Raw genomic sequence first — 24,299 nt, forward strand, 5'->3', positions numbered from 1 at the left:
TTCATTCTTTTGGCTGAAATTTTTTATTCATTACTATTTACGATGCAATAATTTATAAAAGTTTTACTTTTCTGCCAAAAAAAGTGCAATATATTTTAGGTATACAAGTTGATTGTAAAGGATCTCAAATCATATTGATTTCTATATACCTTGACTCCATTTTATTGTTTTGTCTTTCGAATTTTAAAGCATTAATGCTTTGTTTGTTTTAGCCGATAAACAATTTTTTCAAGCAAAATGGATGCATTGAAATTATACAGTGAATAATTATATTGCAAAAACCTAAAAAAGTATATATGCCAAAATTTGATTACGAAGATATCAGTGTTATACAGTACACTTATACTTTTCAGCATAACTTCATAACATTTTCTACAATTGATGATTCGATTGAAAAAAAAAAGTTTCAACGCGCCATGGAATTAAATTTATGTTTCATGAAATCGTTCATATCCCTCGTTAAATATACGAATTGTTTTTTTTTTCACGTAAGGTAGGCTAGGGAGTAAAAAAACTGGGTTGACCATAGTCCACCATAGTCAAAACCCAAAAGACTAAATAATGTTCACGGTGTAAAGAATAAAATGATGTGTTTATACATTTTGAATATAAGTACTACGATATAATATAAACGATACTATTACACTTTTTAACAAAAAAATTAATGCATTTTGTACTTTTATAAACAATAAACTTGTAAATTTGATCTTTTGAAATAATAAAAAAAAAGCGTCTTTCGTGAAGTACAAAAGATGAAGTTTCAATTTTTAGAAAGAACAAATAATAGGTTTTTTGATCTTTACAAATTATAAATCCTCAACTATACTTGGTACATTTTCCAAGTATTAGGTCCGCATGGACGATTTGAGTCGATCCCTTGCCATGGCGAAAATATAATGTATATATAGGGGAGGATTCCGCGGAAAACATCGCCCGCCGCGAGTATCGTCGAGCGAGGAGGAGGAGGAGGAGGCAGTTCGCGAGAGCGAGGGAGAAGAGAGCAATCGGTCGCCATGAGTGGGCGGTGTCAAAGCCGGCGCCTCGGATTGGTCAGGACAAGAGATACGTATATATATACATGTATATATTATATATGCACATGTGACATACTACCTGTATATACGCGCGTCAACATAATATTATAGCGCGGACTATTTTTCTCTCCTTTTCCTCCACCAGCACGTTTCGGGCATTAATACTTGGTTTGCTGCGCGTTCAATTATCCTTATATTTATTAAGATCCTTGGGTACCTTTGGTATTTCTTGTATCTACTACACGTGATCGATGAAATCTCATATAATTGGCAAACAGCGTGTAATCAAGCCACTGGGACAGTTACTGAAAACAAAAAAAATCAAAATTAATATATGTATTATACATTATCAACGAAATAAATCTTTAAAATCAGGAAATGTGCGCGTCTTTATCGGATACTTATAATTTTATAGTCCTACATTTCATTCGAATAATAATTGCATACTCTTTGGGCAAGTAATATGACACATTATATATATTATGTGATGATTGGTTTCCCTATAACATTTTTTTTTTTTTCATTCAGTCCACAATAATCATTATACATCTGTCGTTATTATTTTTATTGTAATTATTAATCACATCACTGGAAAAATCTTTTGACTTTGTCCGTTATTCCCACTGAAAAATCAATTTATTGGACTGATATATTTGACAACTAGTTCAGTTCTCGGAAACCCAAAACTCAAATGCCACAGTGATTATCCTTTCCTCTCTCTCTATCGACTATAGGTGTATGTATATACATATCCCAAACAATACACGCATATATACACATGCCAAGCCTTATCGCAAATGTATACTCCTATATATACACTCTCGTGCACATTTGGACGAGAGTTTTGTTGACCTTTTTATTTCTGATGGATGAAAGAGAATCTTATAGAGAGAGAGAGAAAAAAAAGAAAGTAATTACGGGTTTTGTACATGGTATAGGTACCTATATTGTACGAACGAACGCGACGTCATCTGCGAGATCTCGAATAACCGAACGTTGTATATATAGGATGTGGCCCGCGTGTGGGTATATGGCTCGAGGAACTCTATATATATATATAGGTAAGTGGACACAATAATGTATATATAGTGACCAATTCGGCGCACAGGACATATTAGATGACACGAGCGGGCTAATCTGCACCCCGTAACTTACGGACACGGATACTTAAGAACAGTTGAACCGCTAACTCGACGAGATAAAAGCCGATTGTGCGTGTGGCTGTATAATACAATAGACAAAGAAATCGGTATATATATACTTACACATACTTACGAGAGGGACGAAGGATAGAATTTATACAACAAAACACTGTACTATCTTTAACGTATATATAATATTATAAACAATCCCATGTACCCGTATACATGTATGTTCCACCATTGTTGGACAATTAGACAATAGATGTAAAAATCGAGGTAAAAATACACGTAACGTTTGTGTCGCGATTAGCTCTCTCGACATTTTTTTTCTCCTCCCCTCGATCATTCAATCATGTTCCTACTTATTATTCTCAAAATCGGAATCCCATGGACCTGCCGTGATTTACGACGAACTAAGTAATTACTCGTAAACGCATCGGTGGATCGTAAAAAAATAAAATAGGCCCCCACTTGACCCCTTGAAAAAAAAAAATCCTCAATAGAGGTAAGAGAGAGAGGCCCGTGCAAGCGCAGAGTTGCGTTCTTGGTCGCTCGTAAAATGGAGTAAAGGAGGGGGGGGGGGCAAAAAAAATCAGGGCGCTCGTAAATCCGTCGTTTTTCTTTTTTTTTTCTACACGTTATATAGGTATATACGAGCGCATTAAAGCGACGTTGTGATGCATGCACTTGGGGCCGAGAGCTCGGAAAGGAGAAAACACCCACACACACACGATATTCGAGCCACTCTCGAGGAGGGTGTAAAAATATATTTGTTCCATCGTTAAATATGCGTAAAGGCGCGTGTATATATATATATAAACTCAACTCGAGATCTCGTGCGTCTCGCGACGTATAATTTGTATATACTTAGCTTTTGTTCGCCTTGTTTCGCGTGTATTTATGAGAAAAAAAAGAAAAATGAGGAAATCGAATCTTCTTATCGAATCCTTACACTATATATATTATGGCGTTGCATAAGAAGTAATTTATACGTTACTGGTGGTCCGTAGGGAAAAATTATCGCCCGCTAAGCTGGTGGTATTATTTTTTACTTACCGAGCATCAGGAGACGTGTAAAATCGCGCGTATACGCACCACGTTCGGACGTTAAAAAATGCCCTAGTTTGACCTACCAACAATACATCGAGACTCTGATAGTCTAGTACTTATGTCTAAGTTTTTTAAAGGATGTACTTACCTACCTTTTTTTTTACACAATCATTTTCGAATCGAAAATTTCGATCAGAGAAGAATAAACAGCGCCATACCACGGAATTCTAAGGAACCAAAAAGTCGTCGTACTTTTAGATTAACCTGCCGTCGGTCAGTGCACACTCTTTAACATTTTTATCACACTAACGATCGGTAAGCTAGTAATCTGCACTATCAAATCAGAAATTCACGCATAGCGCGCGTGTATGGGTGTATTCCGCAAATGCTGCCAGCAGTTAAGTTACGTAGGTCGTGGTAACGCCGCATGGTCGGGTAGCGCTAGCGTCAACCTGTACTAACTGTCGGTGGGTTCCGCATGTCAACAAACTCCGAAATATCAGATGGCATGGGAGCGAAAACAGTAAAAAATATCAAAGTTTGTTGACATGCGGAACCCACCGACAGTTAGTACAGGTTGACGCTAGCGCTGCCCGACCATGCGGCGTTACCACGCCCTACGTAACTTAACTGCTGGCAGCATTTGCGGAATACACCCATAGTCCGCAGGCTAAGTATACGTCCTTAACCGCCTTTTTCACTAACGTTTAGAATAATGATTGAGACAATCAATGATTGTATCATGAGTTTTTGTATAAAGCTCAATTTATACAAATAAGTTGGTAAATATAGGCACACATGATTAATATTTAAACATTTTAAGCTGTATAAATATATAACATAGATTCCAAATATGCATTATTACCGCTGGAATATGCTAACAAAACCAAATATCCGTCTTTCTCACCCAGCAAAATAATAGGTATCTGTATAATCCTGTATCAATTTATTGCACACATGCGAAATGTTCAATGACAGTAAACAATCACATAATTTCAAACTTTACTTTTAACTCTTCATTTCACACGTAATTTTACAATGCAATTGATAAATTATTATTCATACAAAAGTATTAATATTCTCATAGGAGATCGATTTTCAGGCAAAAGATTATTTGTAAACTTGCCGTAAACAGCACAGCCAATGTCAACTTTTTATTTACTATCTACACAACTAGTTGCGGCTGGTTTTAGCGTTTCAGATTTCTAAACTAAAAAGTGGCCCTAAAATTCTGAAGGAAAGCTTTAGATATTTTAGGCCCTAGAGCCATGTTGTCAATTATAAACCAGCCGCAACTTATTTGACAGATACAAAATGAAAATTCAACATTTTCTGTGCTGTTTGCGGCAAGTTTACAATTTATCTATTACTCGAAAGTATAAATATATAGGAGGTCAATATTCGTATAAAACATACATTGCAAACTTGCCGCAAGTAGCACAAACATCGTTAATTATTTATTTTGTATCTATTTCAAGAGTTGCGGCTGGTTTATAAGTGACAAAATGGCTCTAGGGCTAAGCTGCCTAAAGCTCTCCTTCAGAATTTCAGAAGCAATTTTTGGCCAAAAAAATCACGACCGCTAGATGGCGCTGATCCTAGTGATTATAACTACTTATAGTAGAGCCATTTGATCAATTATAAACCAGCCGCAACTAATTTAGTAAATACAAAATAAATAGTTAAAGATAATTGTGCTACTTGCGGCAAGTTTGCAGTGTATGTTTTATACGAATATCAACCTCATATATATTTATACTTTTGGGTAATAGATGAATTGTAAACTTGACGCAAACAGTGCAAACAACGTTAACTTTTTATTTTATATATATGAAATTAGTTGCGGCTGGTTTATAAGTAATTAAATGGCTCTAGGGCTAAGCTGCCTAAAGCTCTCTTTCAGAATTTTAGAAGCAATTTTTGGCCAAAAAAATCACTACCGCTAGATGGCGCTGATCCAAATGATTATTACTACTTGTAGTAGAGCCATTTGATCAATTATAAACCAGCCGCAACTAATTTAGTAAATACAAAATAAAAAGATAACATTGTTTGTGCTGTTTGCGGCAAGTTTACAATGCATTTTTTACACGAATATTGACTTCCTATATATTTATACTTTCGGATGAAAGATAAATTGTAAACTTGCCGCCAATAGTGCGAACAATGTTTACTTTTTATTTTGTATTTATCAAATTAGTTGCGGCTGGTTTATAAATGATTAGATGGCTCTAGTATAAGTATAGTAATAATCATTTGATCAGCGCCATCTAGCGGTAGTGATTTTTTTGGCCAAAAATTGCTTCTGAAATTCTGATGGAGAGCTTTAGGCAGCTTAGCCCTAGAGCCGTTTAATCACTTATAAACCAGCCGCAACTATTGAAATAGATACAAAATAAATAATTAACGATGTTTGTGCTGTTTGCGGCAAGTTTACAATTTATCTATTACCCGAAAGTGTAAAAATAAGGGAGGTCGATATTGGTGTAAAACATACACTGCAAACTTGCCGCAAGTAGCACAAACATCGTTAATTAATTATTTTGTATCTATTTCAAAAAGACTAACTGTCGGTGGGTTCCGCATGTCAACAAACTTTGATATTTTTTACTGTTTTCGCTCCCATGCCATCTGATATTTCGGAGTTTGTTGACATGCGGAACCCACCGACAGTTAGTACAGGTTGACGCTAGCGCTGCCCGACCATGCGGCGTTACCACGACCTACGTAACTTAACTGCTGGCAGCATTTGCGGAATACACCCTATGTCCCTCATGTGTAGCAGACGAGTACTTGGAGTATATATACTTACTCGTCGAGAAAGAGCATTCAAGATTCAAGCTGAACTTTTCTGTCTGTTTCTGTCCGCTCCTTCTCTGTTTGTGTAAATCAATCCCTGTACTTACTTACTGCATCGGCTCCTCTTCGTAAGAGAGTGAAAAAAAAAAAAAAAAAAAAAAAAAAAAAAAGATACCGGTCAGCAATCCAACAGCAAGATACTTATACGCTAATTCGCACGTGCTAAAGCATTGTACAAACGAAACGACAGTTCATGAAATAAAACAAAAAAAAAGAAGTAAAAAAAGTGGCGTGTGCGAGTGTGCTTCTTGTTACAACTCAAGGACGTTGAAGAGAAAAGGATTCAAGCATGGACGAGGAGGAGAAAGACGCTCACTTCGAGGAGGACTACTACACCTTCCTCAACATCCCCAGGGATGTAAGTGATTTCATCCCTTCTTTGCTCTTCAGATGAGACTAACACATGCTGGTGGTGATGATCCATTCCCTTGATCGATCCTGACTCCACGTGACTACACTTTACATCCCATTACATTTCCTCGCGAGCACTCCTGCGGATGCTCCGTTCCATTGCTCCTTTTTTTATTTTCTTCGCCTCTGTTACGCTTTGTCTTTGCGTTGCCTTTTGAAACAGCTGACGTAACAGCTATCCAAATTTCTCGGTGCACGGCGTTCTATCTAAACTAATTTTCAAGCTCTGATTCGATTCTTTACTCATTCACCTTGATACGGTGTCAAGGGTGTCTAATTTTTGGGGTTATCAGGAATACCTTTTGATTGGTGCAAGGTTGTTGATATAAGCAATTCATACTGCACGTAGATTATGTAAAGAAATACTGATTTTTTTGTATGCCTCTCTGTAATCTTTATGTTAAATGCCTGAAATTCTTGAATCACTTTAATGTTAATATTTCTAGTAGTATGCTGTAACACTAATTTTTTTCTTCTTTTTTGTTAACAGGCAAAACCTGAGGAAATCAGCAACGCGTACAAAAGAAACAGCAGAATTTATCATCCTGATAAGCACACTGACCCTGCCCTCAAAAAGGATGCTGAGATACTTTTTAACAAAACGAACAAGGCATATCAAGGTGACATTTAAAAAATACAATAATAATGATAATTAAACATTGGTGTGAATGCAATTTCTAACGAAAAATGATCTTCTTCAGTCCTTTCTGATCCTCACAAGAAGGCTATTTACGATTCCGTGGGTACCAAAGGTCTGGAGACTGATGGATGGGAAGTGATGGTGCGCAGAAAAACTCCCCAAGAAATACTAGAGGAGTACGAAAGATTAGCCAAAGAAGAGGAAGAAAGGAAGCTATTATTGCGCACTAATCCCAAAGGCAGTGTGACGGTGCACATTAATGCCACGGATCTGTTCAGCAGATATGGAAATGATTATGATGATATTTATGAAGGGTGAGAATAAACAAAGATAATTTTATGTTTCATATCGTGACAGCTAGTCTATTAGCTATTTTAGAATTAAAGCAGAATCAATATGTACTTATAATTAATGTACTTCACATTAATTTTAATATTTTTAAACATGTTCCATTGCTCCTTGCAACAGGATTGAAAATAATAGGTTGGACATATTTTATGCGTTTCTGTGTGACTTTCTACTCATCCATTAAGCTGACATATGTTACAACATTGTAATTTTATTTTTAGAAATAGCGTATTTACGTCAGTTGAAGTTAGTGGAATGTCACTCAGTCAGTCAATCGAAGCACCACTCACGACCAAAAATACGGCTGTGCTTGGAGGAGATCTTAGCATGAAAAATGGTGTTGGTTCAGGAACAATAAACTTTTCTGTTAGACGACTTGTATCGCAAAAAGGCTGGTTCGAAGTTGAAGTCGGAGCCGGCAATGGACCTACGTTTTCATTGAGAGGCTACAGAACATTGACCAAAAGAATCTTTTTTAATGGTGGTGCCGTAGTACAGTTCTCACCAAATGAGATCAGGCCGGGCTTTGTTGGAAGTAAGTTAAACATTTGTTCATTTAAAAGAGCTTTTAAAGCTCATCCCCTTGTTATTTGTAATTACTTTATTTATTTCCATTAAAAGCTTTGGCAATGCAATTGGATACGCATACTGTTGGAAATATCACATATAGAGCTGGAATCCAAAGTGGGATGAATACAACGATTGTGAGGAGTACACCTCATTCGTACACTGCCCTTTCAATAGAATTTTCACTAATGAGGTCGTTCATTAGTCTAAGTTACACACAAAAGTTAGAGGAAAGGCAAATGGAACTCAAAGGCTATGTAAAGTACGTAAAAAAAGGCAGTTTTAGACCTCTCTCTCTTCCTCTATATAAGCTGTTTGTGTTTCAAACGAGTTTCAAGCTTCATAGATTTTATTTATTACCATAATTGAATCGTAAATTCTTAAATGTGCATGTTTTATATATTAAAAAAAATTTTTAAACTTTTTACACATTCTAAGTGAGCATTAAACGCCCTAGATCTTAATTTGCAAATAATCACAACCTTACAACATTGCAGTTCAAACTATATTTGCAATCGATAATCAACACTCACGACCCACTTATTTCCAGACTTGGCACGTTCGGCTGGCTCGTAGAATACGGTGCCACGAAAAAACTATCTAAACACACTTCGGTCTCGGCAACAGTTCAAATAGGATCTCCAACAGGTGTGACATTACGAATACGCCTGCGACGCGCCTACCAAAGCTACAACTTCCCGATCTGGTTGTGCGACGAAGTCTTCCCGGCGCCAGTGTTTTACGCCACAGTCGCGCCTATCGTCAGTTGGGTGCTGCTCAAGAACTTTGTCGTTGATCCTATAGTCCGAGAACGACAGCGGCGAGATCGAGATAAGCAAAAAGAGTCGAACAAGAGGTTGAAGCAGGAGAAGCAAAAAGAAGCGAGAGCTGCTGTTGAACTTATGAAAGCTACGTTCAGCCGGATCAGGGCAGAGGAAGAGGCTAAGAAAGGACTCGTCATTACCAAAGCACTCTACGGCAGATTTGTTTATCCGCAGGATCGCGCTAACGGTAGTGAGGAGACTGTTGGAGGACAGAGGGACGAGATTATCGACGTGACCATTCCTCTGCAATGTCTCGTGAAAGATTCCAAGCTGGTACTCCACAATGCTTCTAAGGTGACGTTACATTGTTTATTTTAGATTTTTCTGCATCAATAAAGTAAACATTTAAAACTGACGATGAATTTATTTTGCAGAGTCAACTGCCAGGATTTTACGACCCTTGTGTTGGAGAGGATAAACAACTTCTTGTACAATATTTGTTCCATAGGCAAACACATGAGTGTTTGATCAAAGACATCGAGCCTATTAGGATACCTAAGAGTTGTAAGTATCACTAACATTTTACCATTGACATTGTTCATTGGTTCATTGCACATTTCAATTATTGTTTATAATCCATGCAAGAGATCATTGAACGAAATTTTGTTTTTTTTTAGCTCATCGTGTGAATACCACATGACATAAACGAGATGCTCGTGAAGTAAAGGTTCGCAAGTCTTATATCCCTTGGACAAGCTAGTTACAAATGCATTTTTAGATGGTGTCTTGAGACAGAAACTAAAAGATGATAAGTGACTCTAGGTAGTTTTTTTTTTTTTTTTTTGTTAATTTGTTGTACATTTTTTAGCTACCTTATGGGTAATATACAGTGAAATATGTATATTAAACTGTTTTATTCAAATAATTACTGCCAAAACTATTTGTTCACCAACCAAATTTTATCGCAATCAATCAAATAAACGCAAATACTTTTTTCTTCTAACGAAAAAATAAAAATTTTTCGGAAGGAACAGCACAAAAGTAATCTATACATTTAGGGAAATTTCAAATTACGTCCAATTTTTTATTTTTTCTTACTGTAAAAAAGTTCGAGAATGTTTAAATTTAATCAAGATAATTGTTGACGCTTAAAAAAATATTTTCTTGTGATCAAGAAAATAATTTTAATAATGTTAATAAAATAAAATCTACCTGATTTTTAAAGTTACAAAAAAAAAAAAAAAAAAAAAAAAAAAAAACTAGTTGTACGAAAAATTATCTCTCAGTGCACTAAAATTAGCTCTACAAAATTATTAAAAAAAAAAGTTGACTTTTCTTTATTACCTACTATACAATATATTATGTGATATTTGTTGAAAATAAAAAATCGAACGTATTTCAAGTCTGCCATAGTTTTTGCTGCGTTTCGTGAATGCTTACGAAATTGTAGCTTTTGTTATTAGTGTATAGAAAAATAAATTTTCTTATTAAAAATACCATTTGCTATTTTGTTCAAATAATAAACATGTCCTACATTATATTGGATTTCGTCACTAATGACAAAAGTAATAATAACCAATCAATGTGATGATGACTATTACACAATTAGGGTTGAATAAACAAGTATATTTTACAAAGTTTAAAATTAACAAGGTACCATACTTATAAACTGCCATCCAAGCATCAAATTCATAAATTAACTATTTTATCCATCACAAAACTCGATCTCGCACTTTTGTCAACTCGAGTCGATGCTCATGTACTCTGTTAAGGATACATTTTTCGAAGTATCGTTGTTTTGATAAATTCTATTCAGCACAGCAAGTTCTTGGTCTTTGATGTGAGTATTGGATAGTGGAGTCCATGAATGGTCGAATTCTAGTCTAAAGGAGCCTTTATAAGTCTGCTGTGGGGCAGATTTTCCCCATTCCTGTAATAAGATATTTTGTGATTTAATAAAGCGGATGTAAAACCTGAGCTTGAACTTTTGTTTCCCTCCTTAAGAAATTTCAATGGATACCATGCAAATATGAATCAAGCAATTAATTTAAAAGCCTAATGAAAAAATAACGGTCACATTTGAAGATATTTTTAATCACCTGCGGACTGAGCATTGAAAAATATGTTTGTCCAGATTCTCTCTGATAAAGATGATAAACATTGCCTGGATGCTTGACAAAATTGCATGCAGCATGGTGCATTACTGAGTTTTCCTTGGCTTCCAATAACACTTTTTCAGCTTGACGCTGTAAGAACCTCATCTGTTCTGCAATGATTTGAAGCTTACTACAAGCATTCGCTTTTACATAGTCATCAGCCTAAAAAAATACACATTTTTGTCAATTAACCTTACAACGATCATTAAAAATTAAAGTTGTTACCTTTTGGATTTCCACTGCCAGTTGTACCAAATCACTTGGCATTTTCTTAGCTACTGCTTTAGGATTAACAAGATCAATCCCCTGTGGTGCAATATTTCTCTCTACGAGAGATACTGAAACATCAAACAACAATTACTATTAACACTTGCCTTCATTTATTTTCATTATACACATTTTTTTACAGTGTCAACTAGTTAAACTAGTTACCACGACACTAATTTAGTTTATTTTTTTATAATAATACATACCTTTATTGGAAGTACAGTCAGAATAAGAATCCATTATTGATGTATTTCGTGGACGTTTCAAGTTTTGAAGTACCATTTAGTGCTAAAACATCATTTTAGCGACAAAAAAAAACTGATAACATGAATGAGTGGCCCACGTGTCTTCTACTGTTCTTTCTCTTGTCCACTTCCACGCAATCACGGCTATATGAAATATATGAATATGTATAATTCACATTCTAAGATTTCAAAGTAAAAAATTATATAGAAAGTAAGCAACTACTAGTTTCGGAAAAAACAAGTTTACTTCAGGTATAGCTAGAGCTACGATACAAAATTTGAAAAACTAAAGGTTGGTGAAAAATTGAGAGAGATCACACTAATAATTAAGTATATTATTAGAACAATAATCGAATATCGGAGTGTTTTTTGTAACAGAGCTGCGCTGTGTCCGCACGACATAACGATACCGTCAATTTTCATATCAAAACCAAAAGGGACGTCTCTAGGTCCGTAACTGACGTCCGCTCAATGTTTAATATTTTTTGAAATACAATTAAATTTCGAGCAAATATAGCTTTTCGATCGGAATAGCGTGTTCTTTACAAACTGTAATTTTTATGTACATAATCAGAATAAAATTTGCAAGCAAAAATAATTAAAAGAAAAAAAACGGAGCAGAAGTGTGTGTGTTGAGAGAGGAGAGGTACTCTGCGCTCTCTCTGCGGTCTGCAATAAACTCTGCACACACGCGGCCCCGCGGAGCACATTGTGGCATGAGCCATCCGTTTAAACTTTTGTTGAATAGTGTAGTACAGGAAGTTACATTTGTTTATATAAAATAGATAAAGGTGAAAAATGGCCGCAGAAACGCTGGACTGCTTTCCAAAATTGTTGCACGAAAACACAAACTCCAGAATCGACGGTGGAGTCAAGTTGATAGAGCAGCTGTCAAGGGTAATACAGGTATGATCATTAACACTGCTGTAACCTCAAAGAACCGCAACGCACGTTTGCATCTTTTTTTTCTTCCATCTCTTGGTTATTGCTAAATTATCTACTGTTTGGTTGTTATAATTAGTCCTCGCATACGGTCAAGTAATACAAAACTTACTTTTTATTCCACTACGTTCCTTGTTGGTTTAAAGGTTCCTGAATTGGGAGAGTTGTATGGGGATGTCCCTGTAAAACATTTGCGTACATTGTACTATTTTTATTACATTTACGTCTAGCATGGATTTAAGGTTAATGCTTGATTTTTCATCATACAGGAAAACAATGAAGAAAGCAAGGAGTTCTATTATGCCCTCAATAGGCTGGTTCGAGGCTTGGGATCATCAAAGGTTAATGCAAGGAAAGGTTTCTATGCCACCTTGACTGTTCTCTTAAAAATGAATCCCACTATCACAGTTGAACAAATTTTTAGTGCCATGGAGAAAGAACTAGTAGCAACTGGCAGTAGTAGCAAAGGAGTAAGTCTCGTAAAAAACTTTCGTTTATTTTGGAGTTTCATGAATAAAAACATTTCTTGTTTTTCATTTAGGAACATTCTGACGTGTGCCATGGTCGTGTTTTGGCTTGTGGTGCTTTGATTCGTTCCAAGGTTCTGAAATCTTGTCCAATTGAGGAACAGAAAAAAGTTCTCGAGTGTTTGATACAAAATGGAAAACAGAAGGATTACTTATATTTTGAATGTATATTATTCATTGGAGATTTTTTGAAACAGATCGACGACAATGGTGCAATGGCTGCTTTGTGGCCTGTTATGGAGCAAGAAACTTGCAAACCGTTATCAGAGCAAAATTTGGACTCGCTTCATTTATTACTTATAGTTTTCAATACTTTTCCCGACGTTATTAACAAGGAAACATTGAAAAACTCTTTTGGCTCAGATAAAGTCATCTGTAAAGATACTGTAAAAGAGATCGCTAAAATATTAATGGTAATTAATTCTTTTGACTAGAAACATATTTTTTGAGGTAATTTAAAGTATTTATTCACAAATTATAACATTGTTATAGAAAACTCCCAGAACTGTGTACAAAAAACATCCAGTTCATCAGTTGTTTTGTGAAATTTTAACATCCAAAGGTAAACCAGAATTAGTCATAAAATTTTGGGAAGCCATAGATGAGTGTTTCGATTCTCAGACTCATAAACTCATTAAAACTGAAAAATACATGGCTGTGGAACTGTTTCACTTACTGATTGAAAATCACGGGAAATATGTAACAAGTATGAAAGACAAAGATCCCGCAGATAAAAAAAAACATCCCAAAAATGAAGCTAAATCCTTTTTTCCATCTCTACTTTCGACAAACTTTTTAAAGTACTTTTTAAAAAGATTTAAAACCAATCCCATCAAAAACGACGAAATAGCAATGGACTTTCAAAAAGCTTTGACGCTTTTTGTCAAGGTACTCGATCAGGACTTGGAATTTCAAGTACAGAATTCACTTATCAATAAAGATGAGGAATCCAAGTTGCGTATCTCCATTGTAAAGAAATTGATTATGTTTCCCGGGGACCTCATGATTGAAAAATTGACTGGCACAAAAGTTTTCCAAATACTGTTTCAAAAGCTAAATGCAAATGGTATTGAAGAACTTTCGGACTTGTTCAGAGAAATAGCGGCAAACACTAAATTCAAGGAAAAACCAGATTGCGAGCCAGAGCCCTGGAGATTTGAGGAAAGAATTTATGCCATGCAAATTTTTAGTGTCAAGTAAGTTAAAGCTATACTTTTGATTAACGTATAATATTATATTTTGTAATTATAAAAAATTGTCTTTTTAGATTAATGAACCACTCGGAAATGATGAACAATCATGATTGGAGATTAGAGCAGTTGAAATTCTTATTTAATCTTGGCCTGTGTGAAACGAATGTCGAGCAAGAATTGCTTTGTAAGTATTTGTTGGATTAACAAGTTAAATGAAATCAATAACTATGTTACTATTTTTCATAATTTCAGCCCCGTTCAAGGAATGTTTTTACCGCGCGTTAGATCACAAATTCCCGAAACTCGACGATTTGAGAAATATTCTCAAATCTTTAATAGCTTACATCGATAAAGCTGTTTTTAAAGAAGGAGAAATAAAACTGAAAAAGCCACTGAAAGAAAAAGCGGAAGAAGCTTGGGAGAAAATGCTTAAGCTCAATAAAAAATTAGAAAAAGATGTAAAGAGCACAGAAAAAATCAGTGCCGTCTTCCATACAATAAACCTTCAAATGGGATTGCAGCTGTTCTTCGAGCCTAGAATGGCAAAGGAAGCCATTGACGATATCTGCAGCAGTTTTGAACATTTAAAAGCTACAGACAAGATAAATAACAAGATTGATAATGAAAAGAACGATGAACCCTTGTGGGTCGAGGTTGTTGTTGACTTATTGCTGTTATTGCTTTCGAGAAAGAGTCATTTGTTGCGTTCGCTTGTAGGATGCGTCTTCCCACACATCTGTCCTCATCTGACGTCTGTTGCTGTGCACAGTATCTTGGATACATTAGACCCTAATAAAAATCCTTTGGTCTCGAAAGATGACGAATATTCCAAAAGTGACTCGAGCGATGACGAAGACAAGAGTGACAATGAGAATGAAAATAACGAAGACGAAGAAGAGGACGAGGAGAATGAGGATGAAAAGGATGACGAGACCACAGAAGCGGAAAGTGACTCTGATCTCGAAGAATCAGGCTCAGAGGATGAGACAACAACGGACTTGTTGCGCATGTCAATCCAGAAGATTTTGTACAACGACGCATCTCAAAGTGAAGAAAACGATATCGACGTCGACAACATAGACGAAGACGAGGGCAAACGCCTTGATGCACAATTAGCCGCAGCTTTCAAGATGGTAAAACAAACCCGAAAATCTAGTTCGAAGAAACAAAAGGAAGGCGATCAGGTGCTTATGCACTACAGAATCAGAGTGATGGATCTGCTGGAAATTTACATGGAGTCCGGTCCTTCGATGTCCCTCGCGTTGGATATGCTAGTGCCAGTTTTTCAACTACTGGAGTTCTGTATCAAAGATCCTCATCAGAAACCTTTGGAGAACAGAGTTAGAGCTTGCATGAAGAAATTGGCAGCAACAAAAAAGTTTGAAAGCATCGAGGACGTCGACGAGAATGTCCTAATCACAACTTTGCAAGTAATGATACAAGAAAGCAAATTAACGGCAAGCGTTAGTAAAGAGATGGGCGACAAGTTGGCGGATTGCTGTGTATTTTTGATTAGGTGCTCGCAGCTAGCCAACTGTTCTACCGGAGAATTCATCAAAATATTCGTGCAATATTTGACGTCGTTCTTTGAGAAGAGAAGTTGCATCATTCAGCCAATTTTATTCAAAAGACTGCTACAGCTTAACTGGGTTGGGACTTGGAAACTTGCACCAGTTCTGGTAAATTACGATTATGAATTTTTAACATTTTATTGCTTTGTGGATTGCTGAAAAAATTAATTTTGCTGTTAATTTTTTTTTAGGTAAAATTTTCCTTTGACCAGAATATACGGTCGTACAGAAGAGGCCAGGCTCTTGAATTTCTCAGGACATTTTACAGTAATAAAATGATCAATTTGGAGGACTTTAAAGATAAAAAGCTTAAGTTGGAGAAAAATTTATGCCAGAAAAGCATAGAACTTTTCAAATCAAATGAGCCTTTAAAAGAAGAAGACGAAAAAAATGAAGAGGCAGCTTCTGATGTAGGCAAAGAAATCAAACAAAAATATGTTAGTCATCTTTTGACACTGCTATTTGCGGTTCATACTCATCATGTGCCAGAAGCTTGGGACTGGACAGAAGTCGGAAAGGCAATGGCAAGCTACAGAGCGAAAGTTTCGTTGGGCAAAGATGCCAAAAGTGCTTATAACAAACTTGCTCAGCGTATTGGTGCTCCTGTTGTGTAAGTTCAATCATTCGTTTTTTTTTCTATTCGAATTTTTGAATTTCTTTCACTTATTTTTTTATTTACGTCTTTTTTTTATCATTTCACATGGGCTTAAAGAAAATTACATGTAATGTTTGTCTTCTTCTCAGTTGTAAAAGTGAGCCCAAATCATCCAAAAAACCAAAACATCAAAATGGAGTGAAAAAGCTGGGATGTGAAAATTCAATAGGTGAAGTCCACACGAATGGCCAATCACAGGATCACAATAACAGCCTCTCGGAAGAAATGAATAGTTCTAGCAAAAAAGACAAAAAAAGGAAAAAGAAAATGGCGAAACAAAACGCAAATCACAGTAACGATGATAGCATTGTACAAAATGGAACGAATCAGCCAATGGACAGTGAAGACGCGCTGGAAAAGGAAAAACTAGAAAAAGCAAAGAACAAGAGGTCAAATTTGAACACATCCGATGTTCCTAGTAAGAAGAAAAGAAAATCGGTGCAAAGCGGGGACTGAAAGTTCTTTGATAGATAGAAGATAATTTTCAAGCGCGTTTACCTACGTCGTTACAAGCGGATAAAAGACATTGTTATTTTTTTATATGCGTTTACACGTGAATTGTAATAAATGACAATATATTATATTTAACAAGTTTAAATTGATTGTTTTAAAAAGCATGCTACCTTTCATAAAATTAAAATTAGTCTTGTTATATTCATTTAAAATTTAATGCAAAATAATTTGATTTTTGCACCCATGAGCAAAAATAATTATTTTTGGGTGACATCGGATTATACAAATCTGATGAGCCAGCACGAGGCACACTGAATTTTTAAAGAATGAATATTTTCAAAATATTAATTCAGCAAAGTATTTTTGCAGGATAAGAACAAAATATATATCTCGAACGCACGAAAAAATAATATACATACGAACAATACGAACGCTTCCGCGTGTTTTTTTTTAATACTTTCATCATATTTTGGACCTCTACTTTGTAGTTTAAGTAAATAAAACCTCGTAAATTATAAAAATACTTGTTTAACCAACCAAATTTGTAGCTCAATAAAAAAAAAAAGATGTGGACTAAAATAAAAATTGGTAACCTGCTGAAAGAATTTAAAATTAAGAGCTGAGAGGAGAGAGAGAGCCTCAAAGGAAAGAGCGCAGTATCGCGTGTTTTTGTTATTCAGAGTTCGGAGTTCGGAGACTTCGAAGAGAGAGGTTGCAGTACAGTCTATATGTATACAAGTGTTTTGTAGTTCATTACTTGACTTGACAGCAAGGTTGTTTTTGCGCTGTTAATTAAGTATTTGGCAATGTTATTTTTCACGAAAAAATTCACTAAATAACACGAGTTTTTCTAATTTTCTTAGACGATCCTTTGATTACCGTAACAACGTGATATTTGAAGGTACATATAGGTTTACCACGGTGTTTACTGTTGCATTATCGTACTTAACCTACAGAAATATTATTTACTTCTTCACATCTTGAATATACATAAACTCACTGATTTGTTTGATTTGCTTTGGAGTTTAAACTTTTTTACATGTTGTTGATGTACTTTCTTTATGGTGTTGTACATGACTCCTATTAAATATACATACACACTTTAGAACTATTTTTTTTTTACCAGATGAATCATATGGATTTGGAAGATGGTCCTCGACCTAAGTATAAAAAATGGTACGAGGAGTTTACAAAAACCGAAGGCCCGAAAAAGCACAACAAAAGTGACATGGATGTAATTAATTTGAAAGAAGAAGCAAAGAAATGCTTGGACTCGGAAAGTGCAGCCTACCACTTGAAGCAGTCCAAAACCAAAAATTCAGACTATTTTTGGATGAAAACAGCATTATCCAAAGGAACGATAGCTGACAGAGTAGCTGCTGGGATAGTTTTAGTTCAAGATAGCCCAAAGCACAATCTCAATCACCTGAATTCACTGATGTCGCAAGTGAAGGTGGCCAAACACAATCAGTGCAGTAAAATCATTACAGATTTGAAGGATCTGTTTCTTTGTGATCTACTGCATCCGCAATACAAACTGGTCAAGTTTGAGGATCAAGATTTAAACTTGTTGGACAGTCATGAACTGGGCATGTCCAAAAATAAAATATTGGCGTTGTGGTACTTCGAAGATCAGCTAAAGGAAATTTATGACGGTTTTGTTAACTCCTTGTCGAAGATTGCCAATGACACAGTAGACCTGAACAGAGAAAAAGCCGTCACAGTAATGAATGACCTGTTGATGGGTAATCCCGAGCAGGAGCATAATCTTCTTGCCTTCTTGATAAACAAAGTCGGCGACCCAAGTAGTAAAGTAGCTTCAAAAGCTGTGTTCTGCTTGACAAAACTGCTACACGAGCATCCACAAATGAAGCTCATTGTTCTGAAAGAAGTGGAAAAGTTATTGTTCAGAACTAATATCTCGCCAAGAGCTCAGTACTTTGCCATTTGTTTGCTAACACAATTTCTCTTGACAAAGGAAGACATGCAAGTTGCAACGACTCTTATTGATGTGTATTTTGCTTTTTTTAAGGCTTGCTTGAAAAAAGGAGAACCCGACAGTAGAATGATGGCTGCAATTTTAGCCGGTGTAAATAGAGCTTACAGGTTTGCCGATGTAAATACCATTAAGTTGAGTGATCACATAGATTCTGTGTACAAAGTTGTTCACCATGGGACTTTTAACGTGTCACTGAATGCCTTGAGCTTATTATTTCAGGTAAGTCAATAACTTGCAAAAGATTTGATAAACTTATGTAAAATAATAAAAAATTGGATTTTAACAATTTTTTATTTTTTTTTTTTATTTCAGGTTGTTGGAAAAGATCCAAAACAGTCAGATAGATTCTACATGGCATTTTATAAGAAACTGATTGATCCTCAAATTGGCACTGCCAACAAAAGAGCTATTTTCTTAAATTTATTATATAGAGTTTTACGCAACGATCAGAGCATACTGAGATTGCATGCGTTCATCAAAAGGATTCTTCAAGCATCTATTAGTTTTCCTGCCAATATGATATGTGCTACTCTATACACATTATCACAAGTGTTGAAGTCGAGAAAGTTTACAAATAAGATTTTAACTAGGTCTGCGGCTACTGTCAAAAATGACGATGGCGAAATAGATTTAAGTAAAACGATGGATGAAGTGACTGTTCAAGAAAAAAAGACGAAAACCAAGACAAAAGAGAATACAGTAGTACTATCTAATGTTATCTCAAAGGCTGTAGAGGAGGAAAATAAAGAGGATGATGACGTCAAGCCTGTGGTCGAAGTTAAAAATGAATTCAAAGCTACATTTTACGATCCTTTTAACAGAAACCCACTGCGCAGCGGAGCCAATTTAAATTTCTACTCCGAACTGGGAGCTCTAGCAAGACATTTTCATCCCAGTGTTTCTTTATTTGCAAGCACAATTGTAGCAAGTAATTTCATTTTATTAACATTATCACTAGCTAAACCTTGGTGTAAAATTATTATTTTTTAACCATACGATTATTTTTCTTGAAAAGGTAAGCCCATCGAGTACACAGGAGATCCGCTGGAGGATCTTAGTCTGATTCGTTTCCTTGACCGTTACGTCTTCAAAAATCCGAAAAAACTCGAGGGTAAGAAGGTGTCGAGAAAGAACGACCCACTTGCTCATAGAACAGGATATGCTCCAAAAGGCGTTCGACTGATACCAGTTGATAGTCCTGCATACATTGCTGAGAAGCAAGATCGGATACCAGTCGATGAACTGTTTCTTTATCAGTACATGCAAAAACGTGGGGAAATCAAGGGTAAACAGGAGGAAGATGACAATGAGAGCGTCAACAGTGAAGATTTCAATGATATGTTGGATCAGCTGGGCAAAAGTAAAAAACTGGAAGATATTGACGATTTCGATGTTGCTGGTGACATTAGCCGGAAGCCCAAGAAATCAAAGGGTAAGCACGTCATGTACATTATTTTTACTCAATAATAATTGTAAAATATTGTTTAACGCCGGTGTTGTCTTTCTAGTATCCAATGACGAAGGTGAGGAAGGTGATGACGAACTGGATGACGAAGACGCAGAGATATCTGACGAAGACATGGAAAACAGTGACATGGAAATGGGCGAGTTCGACGAAGATGATGACGGAGAATTTGAAGATTTGGACGACATGGATTTGGATGATCTTGATGACGACATGAGCGACATAGAGTTTAATGAGGACGATGATGACGATGACAATGACGTGGGCTCGAAACAATCATCAAAAAAGAGGAAACAGAACAAGGGTAGCAGTATAAACAAGAAGTTTAAAATCTCGGACGAAAATCCGTTTGTATCTGCTGAAGAATTTGCGGAGATGTTGGAGAATCAAGGCAAAACAAAGTTCAAGCATGGAGCTAGCAAATCATTTAGTGATCGAGATGGTGCTAATGCTAAGCAGCTTGACTGGGAATCCGAGAGAAATCAAAGGCTTGCTGGTTTCCGTGGTAAGAAGCAAAAGAAGCCGTTTAAGAATTTCAAGGGCAGTAAAAAGAACTTTTCAAAACAGAAACTCATGAAGAGGAAAAAATAAAACTAGTTTATTTGTATGTACATACATCGAATATTGATTTTTATTATATTTTGAAAAATATATTGCATGTCTTTATTTTTCTTTAATAGAAAAAAACTATTTTATCCCTTTAATTAATTATTCCTCGGTGTTTATCATAAATCCTTACTCGGAGTTAAATTTGTACTGCATAAGTAATAATTTCATGACATTTGTTGGCTACAAAGTTACAGTTTACTAGAAGGCGAGGAGTTAAAAAGATGAAAACTTGACTTTAGTTCATTATTTATTCTAATCTATAAAAAATAAGAATTTACACTTATTGTAATCATACAAAGATTATTGATATCGAGCTGTGTAAGAATTTTATTTTACGCAATACGTCAGAATACTTAAAATTAAAAGGGGATAATTTCGAAACAAAAACTGTTTTAACTTCCAAAATACGCAATTCTTAAATGTATTTCTATTATATCATATTACAATGTCTATAACACAAATATTTTGAAACGAAGTAAACGAATTTTTGAAGTATGATATCGTTTCTACAGAAAAAATCTTTTAATTTAAACCACAATCGAGACTTACAAAATCATACACTTCAAAGGTCTGATAAAAAAAATCATTCGTTCAAGATCGTCTTTTTTTACGATCTTATCCACATTATATACTGAATTTACAGGTATATAAAACCGAGTCTGTCTCTATTGACTTAACATAACTACAAATGCCAATAATGACTGATGGATATGATTTCTGAAGAACGTAATAGAAGCAAGTTTAATGACACCCAAGATCGTTTTTAGAAAATTTGGACTATATTTTTTTTCGATTTTTTTTACACTACATTGTTTTTTATTAAAAATATTTGGTCGGTGGCACAGTGCGTTATGTTACGTTAATAGTAAAAGAAAAAATATAATCAAAATCTGATTGTTTACACGAGTGACATTATTCAAAGACAGTTAAGTTGTGAGGAAGTGAGTACGGCTATTCGGGATCAGGTTTTACTCCTTCTTCGTCATTACTTGGACTGTGCCACGTCAATCTTTCTTCATAGAACCTGATGACTATCTGCGGGCATTTTTCGTTGGCATCTCGCGCAGGAACTAGATCCGCATCGTCTGTTCCTTTCCATTTCATCAGGAACATAAGTTCTCCGCTAGAATCAGTCGCTCCAATGATACGCTCTGGTTCCAAGCCTCTATCAAAGCCTATACAAAAGTGACTCATTAGCTTAAAGCTCTTATAAATTGTTTAGGACTAAAATAATTTGAATTTTCCCATACATGAATCATTAATAACTGAAATAGATGTAATCCTTACCTTCCGGTTTCTTGTCTTCCACTACCTTCTTCTTGGGCTGTGTTGGTGTGGGTGTGCTGGAACTTTTTCGCTTTTTTAGCTCCTTATCATCAACTTTGCTCTTGCTACTGGCAGCAGCCTCTTTCTTTTTGCGCTGTTCTTCGAATTGAGCAATCAAGTCAGGACAATCCAGGTTCTCCTCTGGCTCCCATGTGTTCTCTTCGTTTGAGTAACCCTTCCACTTCAAGTAATACTCGATCTGCAACAATAAATACAAAATATAAACACCACTTGCGACGAGGACGATTGTATTTGTTTGTTTTACGAAGTTTACGAGTACTTCATTCAAGAGTTTAGAAAAATTGAAGCTCGTATGGAAATGGCAAGTGTGTACGCACAAAGGTACTATAGGTTAGGACGCAAACAGAGTGGACGAGGAAAAAGAGCGGGACGACTTGACTCACCTTGCCGCCCTTGACGACCCTCCTGTCAAGAACTTTCTCCACGCTGTATTCCTCCTCGGTCTCGGCCTCAGTGGATGCGGAATCCTTGGATTTGCTCATGTTTATTCCCTGTTTTTCGCTCTTCTAGACGTAGAACGACTTCTGTTGACTGCGGCAGCCGAGCCTGCAACGTGCAAAGATGAGTGTGTAAATTATCTACACGGCCGTTATAGCTCACGCAGCTACACAATATCATACAGAACGCGAGCTTCGCTCTCTCTCTCTCTCTTCTCTCTGGACGCCGCGCGCGTCTCTCTCTTTCTCTTTCTTCCGCTTCCTTCTCCGACCCTTAACTATCGAAACAAAAAACTAATCTGCTTTCCTTACTCCATCACTCGACACTGTAAACTTTGAAGTTAAAAAAAAAAAAAAAAAAACACGATCGAAAGAAGCAGAAAGGCACGTAAACCCACGAAATTATACTTAAAAATGAAAGCCGGTGAGAAAGCGGGAAAACCATTAACAGACAACTGGAGGATATGTACATGTACACACCTAACACATATATAACAACAGACGAACAAAACCACCGGCTCGCTTGTACACGGCAAAGATATTGGACATCGAACCCTCGTTATCAGAAATGCGATCCAGGACGACGCGATACTTACTTCGTGTTCCGGGCAAACACCAAAGGAGCGAAAAAGAGCAAAAAAAAAAAAAAAAAAGAAAACGTGAAAAGAGCCGCCAACTGAGCCGACGTGAGATAAAATGGCTGCCGATGCCGGCTACCTATAAAGCGCGCGCGTGTGCACGCGTTACTGTATACCTATGTACATCATGTATGGATTGTGCAGACCGCGAAATTGTACTCGTATCCAAGAGAGCGAGCCACGCCGTACTCAACAAAGCTCTAACTCGTAATAAACTTACCTTAGCTTATGCACAGACGGATGAGGTCTGTTCTTGAAGACGATGCTTTAGTACCGCGGGATGATGAACTTTATTGTTCTTTAACGAGGCGCACTCGCTCCGTTTTATATATTATTCGATAGCCGGAATGTTTACTTCACGTCCTAACGAAGCTAGCGCACGAGTACGACTGAAGTAGTGCGAGTGAGTGCGAGGAGGAAGGAGGAAGGTGATTGGAGTATATTGGAGAGAAATGGGGAGAGAGCGGCGTTCGTTGTTCGTTAGTAAATGGTGGCAAGGGGGAGGAAGCGGTTGCATATGCATGTACATACGTTGTGTAAGTATGCGTGTTGCGACTTTTGCAAGTATAGCGAACTGACTCAACTGACGAAGAAGAGAAAAGTGCTGTAATAATACTAGTAATGTGCTTTTTGTGTGTAGAAGTAAAACCGCGGCGGCAGGAAGCAAGAGTGAAAAAAATATATACAACAGGATACCCTACAAAATAAAAAGCGCGTACCGCGCGCCTCTTTCATTTCTCGAAATTCGCCCAACAATTGTTGCTTGTTGCTTGTTGCGTAGAGGATGCGCGCGGTTACACAGTGTTGCCACACATACGCCCTTCCTCCTCGTCCTCCTCGGCCCCCCTCCTCCCCCGCCCGTATCAACACATACGTCCACCACCAACCACCCTTCCTTCCCCTTAATTTGTACATAAAAAAAATATCCTTATTTCACTTTTTTTATGTGTCCTCTTAGGGACTATGCTCCTTTTTTACAG

General features: G+C 36.4%; 5 protein-coding genes across 11 annotated transcripts; 3 read left to right on the forward strand and 2 right to left on the reverse strand.

Annotated features, from left to right (window-relative positions):
* The first annotated feature begins 6,027 nt into the window (after positions 1-6,027).
* Positions 6,028-10,060, forward strand: LOC106647009 (dnaJ homolog subfamily C member 11). 3 transcript variants are annotated; one of them, XM_014363246.2, is made up of 9 exons: positions 6,028-6,443; positions 6,987-7,116; positions 7,198-7,450; positions 7,605-7,619; positions 7,706-8,019; positions 8,106-8,313; positions 8,602-9,169; positions 9,250-9,379; positions 9,493-10,060. In XM_014363246.2, the coding sequence occupies exons 1-9, from the start codon at positions 6,375-6,377 to the stop codon at positions 9,513-9,515; spliced, it is 1,710 nt and encodes a 569-aa protein (XP_014218732.2). In that variant the 5' UTR covers positions 6,028-6,374; the 3' UTR covers positions 9,516-10,060. The 3 variants fall into 3 exon arrangements, with proteins under 3 accessions (XP_014218732.2, XP_089450183.1, XP_014218733.2); XM_089594057.1 differs by lacking the exon at positions 7,605-7,619 and having other exon boundaries at positions 7,198-7,443; positions 7,687-8,019; XM_014363247.2 differs by lacking the exon at positions 7,605-7,619 and having other exon boundaries at positions 6,029-6,443.
* A 360-nt stretch (positions 10,061-10,420) lies between these two features.
* LOC106647015 (uncharacterized protein C1orf50 homolog) lies at positions 10,421-11,861 on the reverse strand. Of its 2 annotated transcripts, XM_089594058.1 has the most exons (5): positions 11,707-11,861; positions 11,445-11,627; positions 11,197-11,309; positions 10,915-11,133; positions 10,421-10,745 (listed from the first exon to the last, which is right to left on the reverse strand). In XM_089594058.1, exons 2-5 carry the CDS (start codon positions 11,518-11,520, stop codon positions 10,554-10,556), a joined length of 600 nt encoding a protein of 199 aa, XP_089450184.1. In that variant the 5' UTR covers positions 11,521-11,627; positions 11,707-11,861; the 3' UTR covers positions 10,421-10,553. The 2 variants fall into 2 exon arrangements, with proteins under 2 accessions (XP_089450184.1, XP_014218741.2); XM_014363255.2 differs by having other exon boundaries at positions 11,445-11,861.
* A 276-nt stretch (positions 11,862-12,137) lies between these two features.
* Positions 12,138-17,004, forward strand: Mybbp1A (MYB binding protein 1a). Of its 2 annotated transcripts, XM_089594056.1 has the most exons (9): positions 12,138-12,389; positions 12,695-12,895; positions 12,967-13,365; positions 13,445-13,658; positions 13,710-14,148; positions 14,220-14,329; positions 14,398-15,824; positions 15,908-16,326; positions 16,461-17,004. In XM_089594056.1, exons 1-9 carry the CDS (start codon positions 12,282-12,284, stop codon positions 16,825-16,827), a joined length of 3,684 nt encoding a protein of 1,227 aa, XP_089450182.1. In that variant the 5' UTR covers positions 12,138-12,281; the 3' UTR covers positions 16,828-17,004. The 2 variants fall into 2 exon arrangements, with proteins under 2 accessions (XP_089450182.1, XP_014218699.2); XM_014363213.2 differs by having other exon boundaries at positions 13,445-14,148.
* A 523-nt stretch (positions 17,005-17,527) lies between these two features.
* Positions 17,528-20,939, forward strand: Noc1 (Nucleolar complex protein 1). 2 transcript variants are annotated; one of them, XM_014363215.2, is made up of 6 exons: positions 17,528-17,597; positions 17,688-17,725; positions 17,951-19,042; positions 19,136-19,751; positions 19,839-20,255; positions 20,332-20,939. In XM_014363215.2, the coding sequence occupies exons 3-6, from the start codon at positions 17,951-17,953 to the stop codon at positions 20,877-20,879; spliced, it is 2,673 nt and encodes an 890-aa protein (XP_014218701.2). In that variant the 5' UTR covers positions 17,528-17,597; positions 17,688-17,725; the 3' UTR covers positions 20,880-20,939. The 2 variants fall into 2 exon arrangements, with proteins under 2 accessions (XP_014218701.2, XP_014218700.2); XM_014363214.2 differs by having other exon boundaries at positions 17,528-17,725.
* A 715-nt stretch (positions 20,940-21,654) lies between these two features.
* LOC106647001 (chromobox protein homolog 1) lies at positions 21,655-23,825 on the reverse strand. Of its 2 annotated transcripts, none has more exons than XM_014363240.2 (4): positions 23,540-23,825; positions 22,628-22,790; positions 22,185-22,422; positions 21,655-22,072 (listed from the first exon to the last, which is right to left on the reverse strand). In XM_014363240.2, exons 2-4 carry the CDS (start codon positions 22,724-22,726, stop codon positions 21,849-21,851), a joined length of 561 nt encoding a protein of 186 aa, XP_014218726.1. In that variant the 5' UTR covers positions 22,727-22,790; positions 23,540-23,825; the 3' UTR covers positions 21,655-21,848. The 2 variants fall into 2 exon arrangements, with proteins under 2 accessions (XP_014218726.1, XP_089450201.1); XM_089594075.1 differs by lacking the exon at positions 23,540-23,825 and adding an exon at positions 22,865-22,946.
* Positions 23,826-24,299: the final 474 nt, after the last annotated feature.

Source organism: Copidosoma floridanum, unplaced genomic scaffold, assembly GCF_036245765.1.
Source record: "Copidosoma floridanum isolate Cflo_tuat_1 unplaced genomic scaffold, Cflo_Japanese_pri ptg000020l, whole genome shotgun sequence".
Taxonomy (NCBI): Eukaryota; Metazoa; Arthropoda; class Insecta; order Hymenoptera; family Encyrtidae; genus Copidosoma; species Copidosoma floridanum.

Excerpts from the sequence above, each read along its gene's own strand:
- Mybbp1A (XM_014363213.2), top strand. The coding sequence starts at position 12,282 with ATGGCCGCAGAAACGCTGGACTGCTTTCCAAAATTGTTGCACGAAAAC. Across the intron at positions 15,825-15,907 it reads GGAAACTTGCACCAGTTCTG|GTAAAATTTTCCTTTGACCA; the intron begins GTAAATTACGAT and ends ATTTTTTTTTAG. Across the intron at positions 16,327-16,460 it reads CGTATTGGTGCTCCTGTTGT|TTGTAAAAGTGAGCCCAAAT; the intron begins GTAAGTTCAATC and ends TCTTCTTCTCAG.
- LOC106647009 (XM_014363246.2), top strand. The coding sequence starts at position 6,375 with ATGGACGAGGAGGAGAAAGACGCTCACTTCGAGGAGGACTACTACACC. Across the intron at positions 7,117-7,197 it reads AACGAACAAGGCATATCAAG|TCCTTTCTGATCCTCACAAG; the intron begins GTGACATTTAAA and ends GATCTTCTTCAG. Across the intron at positions 8,314-8,601 it reads GAACTCAAAGGCTATGTAAA|ACTTGGCACGTTCGGCTGGC; the intron begins GTACGTAAAAAA and ends ACTTATTTCCAG.
- LOC106647015 (XM_089594058.1), bottom strand. The coding sequence starts at position 11,520 with ATGGTACTTCAAAACTTGAAACGTCCACGAAATACATCAATAATGGAT. Across the intron at positions 11,310-11,444 it reads TGACTGTACTTCCAATAAAG|TATCTCTCGTAGAGAGAAAT; the intron begins GTATGTATTATT and ends TTGATGTTTCAG. Across the intron at positions 11,134-11,196 it reads TGGCAGTGGAAATCCAAAAG|GCTGATGACTATGTAAAAGC; the intron begins GTAACAACTTTA and ends GTATTTTTTTAG.
- Noc1 (XM_014363214.2), top strand. The coding sequence starts at position 17,951 with ATGAATCATATGGATTTGGAAGATGGTCCTCGACCTAAGTATAAAAAA. Across the intron at positions 19,043-19,135 it reads CCTTGAGCTTATTATTTCAG|GTTGTTGGAAAAGATCCAAA; the intron begins GTAAGTCAATAA and ends TTTTTATTTCAG. Across the intron at positions 19,752-19,838 it reads TGCAAGCACAATTGTAGCAA|GTAAGCCCATCGAGTACACA; the intron begins GTAATTTCATTT and ends TTTCTTGAAAAG.
- LOC106647001 (XM_014363240.2), bottom strand. The coding sequence starts at position 22,726 with ATGAGCAAATCCAAGGATTCCGCATCCACTGAGGCCGAGACCGAGGAG. Across the intron at positions 22,423-22,627 it reads GGGTCGTCAAGGGCGGCAAG|ATCGAGTATTACTTGAAGTG; the intron begins GTGAGTCAAGTC and ends TTATTGTTGCAG. Across the intron at positions 22,073-22,184 it reads GGAAGACAAGAAACCGGAAG|GCTTTGATAGAGGCTTGGAA; the intron begins GTAAGGATTACA and ends ACTTTTGTATAG.